The 8,168-nt window shown below is 40.0% G+C and overlaps 1 protein-coding gene across 1 annotated transcript in view; it reads right to left on the bottom strand.

The window, feature by feature from the left end:
* Positions 1-1,350: 1,350 nt before the first annotated feature.
* The window catches only part of LOC131684628 (hepatocyte nuclear factor 3-beta), a 30,954-nt gene continuing 24,136 nt past the window's right edge, over positions 1,351-8,168 (bottom strand). Inside the window, exons 2-5 of the mRNA XM_058967652.1 lie at positions 2,809-3,226; positions 2,559-2,748; positions 1,934-2,500; positions 1,351-1,875 (exon numbers count right to left, since the gene is read on the bottom strand). Of these exons, the coding sequence (XP_058823635.1) occupies positions 1,645-1,875; positions 1,934-2,500; positions 2,559-2,748; positions 2,809-3,226 (1,406 nt within the window). The 3' untranslated portion in view covers positions 1,351-1,644. The remainder of the gene's footprint in view (positions 1,876-1,933; positions 2,501-2,558; positions 2,749-2,808; positions 3,227-8,168) is intronic.

Raw genomic sequence — 8,168 nt, 5'->3', positions numbered from 1 at the left:
AGCGACGAACTGGTAGGTTACTCTTCCCACCGAGTGTATTGATCGATGGCGATGATATTGAGCTGGTTGATGAGTGCGTGTATTTGGGCTCACTAACCGCCAATAACAACACCAACAGAGAAATTTGGAAACGTATTCTAGCATGATATAATATGATAAAAGTGCACATTCACGTCGAAAAAGTACACCAAAGACTCCCAAGCGATCCGACGTTAACGTACACTTAGAGGGAAAGTACACACTTGCATGACAGTTCAATTTAGTGTGACATGCTCAACATTCTAACTTATTTTATAAAGCAGATAAGGATTTCAGCACCCTGGTAAGGTTGGCGCCCTTGGCGGGGCCAACCCGGCCAACCACACACTACGGGAGTGAGTCGAAGTTGAGACGTACTAAAAATGCTGCACGTTTGTGTGATGCGAATATATGATAGAAGTAAACTGAAAAGTAATAGAAACTACCCTACAACCTAAGGGTTAAGGGTTTCAGTGTGAAATGAAAAACACTTTTTGGCGATTTTTTTAAGAACTTAGAGTGAAGTGAATTGATCATATCTTTTGTACATTAAAATTTATCATTTCAATAACATTCTGTAATTTTTCTATGGAAAAATATCGACAATCGTCTCGGACGCGAAGCTTTTCGTAGAACGTCTCTGGAAAAAGTATAGTTTGCGCATTTGTTACCTGCCATCCAAAAACTACTTAACCGATTTCTTTCAAACTTTGCATACACATTCTATGTTAAAAATACCTAACCCCAACGTTGAGTTTTTGTGATAATTTTCCAATCAAGTAGGTTTTTGCTCATAAAAAGGCAAGATTCTTTCGTGAAAAATAGAAAATTTTATTTAAAATGAGTAAAAACCCCCTTAATTGAAAAATTATCTCGAAAACTCAACGTAGGGGTTAGGTATTTTTAACATAGAATGTGTATGCAAAGTTTGAAAGAAATCGGTTAAGTAGTTTTTGCATGGCAGGTAACAAATACGCAAACCATGCTTTTCCCAGAGACGTTCTACAAAAAGCTTCGTCACCGTTTCGTTTGTCGATATTTTTTCATAGAAAAATTACAGAATGTTATTGAAATGGTACCCTATAATGTACAAAAGTTTTGATCAATTCGCTTCATGCAAAGTTCTAAAACAAGGCGAAAAAGAAGTGTTTATTTTTCACATTGGTTCCCTTACACCACCCCCCCCCCCTTAAACGGGTGCTGTCGAGAACATTTTAGGTTCGTCTTGAAAAACTATTGTGTTATGTTGTTCAAAAAAAAGTTCTGTTTCATTTGTGCTGACATAGTTTATTTGTGCTCGTAATGATATCACTATGCATTGAAATATGGCCAGTAATCCTACAAACACAGTTTTAACAGCTTAGAAAAGATGATTTACTCTTCAGACTTCTTACTTTGCGATTGCATTCCACTCTCGATGTCTAGTACCCATGGCCAAACGTTTCACCATGTTGTACTGCAATTCTCTTACTGTATTCCTAAATCTACTAAATCTTACTAGTAGGGACTAGTGGTTTTCTATGGCTTGGACGGAATAAACACTGGTTGTCAAAGGCACCAACAGTCAATATTGGATTTCCAGAATACTACAAAGAGGAAAAATGCTGCTTTTTGAGCTTCTTAAATTTACAGAAATCCATGCTCGTTAAGGAACTCGTCACTGATCTCCTGCTCGTTGATGTTGATCAAATTTCCAAAGTCCTGCTCATCGAAGTTGCCCATATCGGGAAGGAAATACGGAATCGTTTCAACGATTACGTTGGGTCCTGTTTGGATCGTTTGTTGGCCATTGGTACCGAAGAACGGAACGATTATATCGTCGTTAGCAGGCTGCGGAATTTCGTTGCCGGAGAAGATCTGCAAAGAAATCAACCTAGTTTTGCTTCTGTAGCTATAGCAAGCTTTCTAAACTTACCTCATCAACGTTCAGAGTGGTGAATATGTTGCCATTTGTTTCCGCATTTATGATCGAATCAAAGTTTATTGCGCAATTTTCCACCAAGGCACTGGTTTTGATTAGTTGATCTTCAAGCATGGCCATCTCTGACGATTCGTTTGCTTTATAAACCTGTTCGTTTATGGAATCGGAGGGATTATTGGTGTCCATGGTTACTGTTTGTATGATTTGATCATCCACGGAAATACTTTCGGCACTTGTGTTCTTGTTAAAAATGGTATCACTTGAATTGTTGTTGTTATTGTTTCCGTCGGGGCTCCCTCCAGAGGAACTTTTGTCTGGTGACTGCAAATTGTTGTTGATCGTGGACTTGCTATTGTTGTTTGTTTTGCGTAACCGATTACGGCTACGAGTTGACGACCCGGCAGATTTTCCTCGGTTACGTTGTCGCACCCGAATTCGCTTCCTCTCACTTTTAGATGCGTCCATCGATAGCTCCCAGTAGCCTCCCTTGCCTTTTTCATCCTTCGCTCGTGAAACTTTCGTGAAGTAGAAACTCAAGGAAAGGTTGTGTCGGATGGAGTTCTGCAAAAAAAATAATTAAGTTCAGTCGAATACAACTCAAGCTTGCGTATCTACTTACATTCCAGTTCTTGTGCACTTTATAGTAGATGAACTTTTCCTGTATCCATTTACAGATCTGCTTCAGTGTCATCCGGCCTTCGTCCAGCATGGCCATTGCAATGATTTGCGCGTAATTGAAAGGAGGTTTCTCCTCGCAATTTGATAACGCGGTGAACTGTTCTTTACGTTTGTCGTACGATTCGCGACTTCTAAAAAAGGAATGGTTTGCTGCACTATCTGCAGGAGCACTGGAATGAATGTATACATACCTTCTCACTTGAGCGATAAACTTATTGAATCGAGCCGTCGGAAGATCCGTCAGCGGGATATCCGATGGCGTCAGATTGGTGATGTTCTTGAGCTCTGTCAACCAGGAGAGATTGGTTAGTTCCGGCTCCGAGTCCTCATCGACGTCCATCTCTTCTCCATCGTAGTCCTCGTTGATGCTACCGGATGTGTTGGCCGCGGATTCGGTTACTAGGCTACTGTTACTGGCACTGCAGATATCATCGTGTTGACTTTGTAACGAGTTTGTCGATGTTGCTGGTGATTCTAGCGGAGGCTCCGACGGAATGGTTTCAACATTGATGGACACTGCACCGTTCAAATCCATCGAACCGTCCGGCAGTGGTGTGCTGCCAGTGGTCAGGGGTATTGAGTTGTGTCCATTCAGAACGTAATTGTAGCCTGTAATTTGAAATAATATTTGCATGGGTAATTGATCACTATTTTCATAGTCGATGAAAATTTGTTGTGTGTTTTAGAAGGGCATTCTTACGTTTGAAATGGTTTTTAGTTTTGAATCAATGTTCTGTTCTGGAATCAATGTTCTGTTCTGGATATTTCTAAATAGCGCACCTAAAATGAGCCAAGAAGGAATCACTTAGGTTAACCTTCCGGTAGTCGCGCTAGCACACTGCGCTGAAAATCTAACGAAATTGTTTTAGGGCTCTAGCGGGTGCTCGTTCGGTGAGCCATTTGCGCGACTTCCGGAGGGTTAATGTAATAATCTTTAGTGAAAACAGCAAGTACTGTGGAAATATACAAAAATGCATCCAGCATCCTTGCATGTAATTTAACCTTCAGGAAGTCGCACTAGTGCACTGAGCGCACGTTGCTCTGAAAATCTAGCGAAATCGTCTTAACGCACCAGCGGCTGCTCGTTAGTGGGCCGATTGCGAGACTTCCGGAGGGTTAAGAAGCCTCCTTACATGGAATGAAAGAAACCTACCAATAAACAACGAAAGCTGAACAAGTCTTTGATCAGAAAGAATAAGCTGAATAAGAACTGTTTCAGCCATTAGCTAAATTGTTTGTTGGGCTCTTTCCTGGAAATGCCAGAAAATAATAAATTGGTAGCAAGTTCTGAAGACACTAAGTCAAACGATAAATTAGTTAAATGTTTAGTATTCTATACGTACACAAATGGTTTTAATTGATTTTCTGCTTAGAGTGAAATAAACGTTTAACCCAATTTTCTTTTTTGGGAGAAATATAGCATAGTGATTTTGTTGTTGGCAGTTTGAGCCGTCTTTTGTCTGTTTTAGTATTAGAATTTCTCAAATTGGCTACCCGAATTAGGAAAAATTACAATTTAAATAGAAGGTACATTTTCGGTAGTATTTGTCATTGCCAAATTGAATCCAGTAGAAGTTGGAGAAAAAAAGCGTACACAGGTTGCGCTGCCGCGAACCCTTATAAACCAAAATGGCTGTCGCAGCTTTCGACGTATTTTCAAACTACAATGGATGTGAGCATGATGTGATGTATACATCAATCGAATGCAATTAATGCAGGCTGCAACGCTTGTTTATCGCGCTTCTATTCATTGTTGCTTGGAAACTTGCCAAAAGTTGCGACAGTTACTTTGGTCCGTTCGAATTCATGACCAAGCAACTTGTTGCCGCCTTAAATCCATTGTTCGAAATCCGTGCGAACACCATTTTTGCAAACAACAGGCTATTTTTATTGAACTGGTTTATTCATGATCTCTAGTACATTCATAATCATCATTGTGACTAAAAAATCCGGGATTTCCATTTTGGGCCGGCAGTCCCCAGTCTTCTTGAACATCAGCTGAGTATCTTCCTCGATTGCACACAGCCAGATTTTTTCCCAAAGTCGACGACCTCTTCTAGGTTCTCTCCAGAGCATGACTTTAGCTGGCCTCTTGTCTGGCATTCGCACTACATGTCCAGCCTACTGAAAGTCTGCTGTGCTTTATCAGCCTTTCAATGTCAGCATGTTTCTCGGTACAGCTCGTGGTTAATGCCTCTGCGTCATTCTCATTTTCTACTTTGCCGCCAAGTATTGAACACAGAATCTTTCTCTCAAACCCACCGAGCACTCGATAGTCTGCTTACTTAAACGCCCATGCCTCATAGCCGTACAGAGCAACAGGGAGTATCAGCGATTTGTATAGAGCAAATTTTGTGCGTGTCTGTTGGACTTTAGTTGATTACAACCCACAGTAGGTAATATTCGCAAAAGCAACACACTTTCTTACCTCGTGGATAACTTTAGTATGACATTTGCCACTAGGGTCCAAGATATATAAAATCTTCGTTCGGTTTGCCTCAGCACACAACCACAGTAACCCTACCAAACATTTGAGTTTCATGAGTACATAGTTTATTATTCTTAATTTGGGGAGCTGGGTCACGATATAGTGCTATTGTTTTCCTAAAATTGCGAGCAGATTTTTTCCGTGTGTCGCTAAGTTTGATGCGGTGGAAATGAAATTAAACCGACGCGAGGTAGAACATTTCCTGAAACTGGAAACGAAACGGAGATTAGGCTTGCGGAAGTTGCATGCATCATTGCAAGCACTCAGTACTGGTAAATTTTAACAGTAAAGGTAAAGGCCATCGTTTTGTGTAACGAGCAGGGATGCCAAAGGTACTGATAAACTACATTTTTTCGGTATATTTACATTTGCACAAGCCGTACAGTCCGCTATAGCGACGCATCGCTACAGCTCTTGTCAGAACGGTAGCAAAACCGAGTACATTTTCCCGTAGAGCAGTAGAATACATTTTTGTTTTGCTGCTGTACTCCGACTGCTGGGTGAGAGTGTGGCGTAGTAAAGTTTGTTCTCTCGCTTTGTACACTTTTCTCTGCGTAGTCAAAGGGAGAGGCCCGCACACGAAAGCGATGATGCCGGTCGTAGCGTAAGGGATCATCCATAAATGACGTAGCATTATATGGGGGAGGGGGGAGTTTTGTATTTTGTGATGATGTGTGACAACAGGGGGGTAGGGGCTCATGTCATGCTACGTAGCTTTTTTAAAGGGGAATAGAATAGAATTAAAAAAAAAATGCGGGGATAAGGGGGGGCAGAGTTACCGTCAAGCTACGTAATTACCAGGGGGGTATTTACAGGTTTGTGACGAAATGCTACGAGGGGGGAGGGGGGTGGTTAAAATCGCTCAAAAAATGCTACGTCATTTATGGATCATCCCTAAACGAATCGCATTTATTGCCGTAGTTTGAGATTGAAAATATTGTGCCTTGCAGGATAATCGCTCGATATGCGATTATATGAAAGCTCAATTGAGATAGGCGCGTGAGAGCCGCCTATATAAATTTATAGGCAGCTTTTTCCTTGAAGCTTTCGAAAAGCACACAGCTGGCAGAAAAATAAAGCTCCGCTGAAATCTGCTTGCGGAGAAACTGCGGCTATATTTGATGCGCCTTTCAGACGCCCGCAATGTGAGATTTTATTATAAGAGCGACAATATTGAATAGATTAAAAATATTAAAAAGTGTAAAATAAGGAAAGAGAAGCTGTACCGCTCGCGTCTGGTGGCTGTACTGGGGGCAGTATTTCTTTGTCATGTTACTGCTTTGCTTACAGACTGCCGTACAGCGCTGGGCGTCCTGCAATAGCAAACGACGGCAGCGTCAAAAGAGAAATGAGAATGTAGGCAGAAAAAATACAGCCGCAGAAAAGGTAGGCATTTTGCATCCTCTGGCAGACACCTGCAAATTGTTCATTTTTTAACTTTGATATTTTGCATGGTTCAACTATATAGAAGAACCAAAAATAAGTTCAACCAAATACAAATATGTTTGTATGTTAATTTGTGTTTGGTTCATCTATCGATTAGAGTCAGGTCGAATTGAATTATAAAATACAGCTTGTAAAACTATGTCCTGATTATGATTTAAGCCTGCTTCACACCATGCGATTATTACGTCGATTTTTCGTTGCCTGCGAATATTAACAACCCTGAAGACGACAGACAAAATCTTAAGACGCTTGCTGCATGACAAGACAAAAACCCAATTGTTTTCGATCCATGCCAATCGAAGCAAGCATTTTTATTTATCAAATACATTGACGTCCGGTAATATTTTGTATCCATACATTTATGATCTCTTACCGAAGCGGTATTTAGACGAAATTCTCAGCCGACCCATTGCGCATAGGGTAATTTGGGGAGAGATGCCGCATATTTCTTAAAATCGATCCTGCATCAAAGTAAACCATTCAATATTTGATAAAATCAATTTTATCAATTGCGACAAGTTGCGAAAATACTGTGAAATGGATTTCGTCATGAAAAAACCTTGTGTAACGGTTAAGTTGGAGTAACTTAATTAAGGGTACTATTTATTTATATGTTTATATGAGCGATATATTGGTAGGGGTTCCGTAAAAGCAGTTTTTGGTTGTTTCTTCCAACAATGTATTTATATAACTTTGGTTTGTTCTTGAAAGATTCTTTCTAAAAATCATCAATTCGTCGAAATTTTCATTTTTATCGCAATATTGACATCACTACAAATCAATGCGTTTACTAAAATTAGTGTCCGAAACTTTAAAGAATTAACCGAAGTAACTAAAACTTAGATACATATCGCCCGTTTAAATATATAGATAAATAGACTCATAATCCTATATGTTACTGTGTTAGGTCCGTTAGTTTGTGGATATACCTTATTAATAATCTATACCTGACGCAAATGATCATATAATGATATTCCGAGGTGAAAAAAAATACATTTTAGCTACTTATCCTCCGCCATCGAGTGTTGGCATCTCACCCGCAATTTTGATGCGGCATCTCTCCCAATTGTATGGGAGAGATGCGGCACGACGACATTTTCCTCTGAAATTATGGATGACCGTGCTCATGATCAGAATGCCTTCTAGAAGGTCCCAGCTATTCAACCAATACATGATTTACCAAAAAAAGATCAAACAATTTAATAAAACGCAATTTTAATGTGGTACTGAAAAACTTTCGGCACTCCGTGATACAACTGGACGCACATAATCATCAATAAAATTTTCATGAGTTAATAACAAGGATTATTTTACATCTACAGCGTTGTAATTCTTCGAAAGACAAACTCACAATATCATATTATCGTATAAAAGTGACTCTATATACGAGATATAGAAAGTGTGGCATCTCACCCGACGCAGCATCTCTCCCGAAATTACCCTATGTCAAATGCAAGACTAGTGCTGTACTAATGCTGCACCAGCTAGGTTGATTACGATAATTGCTCTTAATTGCGGGACTTTTGACTTATGTTCCAACAATTTGTGCAGTGGATTCTTGGCGTACAGGACAATTATAGAGCTAGCGCTACGCTCCTCAGCTGATACTCGGTTTCT

This window comes from Topomyia yanbarensis, chromosome 2 (genome assembly GCF_030247195.1).
Source record: "Topomyia yanbarensis strain Yona2022 chromosome 2, ASM3024719v1, whole genome shotgun sequence".
Classification (NCBI taxonomy): Eukaryota; Metazoa; Arthropoda; class Insecta; order Diptera; family Culicidae; genus Topomyia; species Topomyia yanbarensis.
The sequence above is the reverse complement of the archived record's forward strand: the minus strand, read 5'-3'. Positions and strand labels throughout refer to the sequence as shown.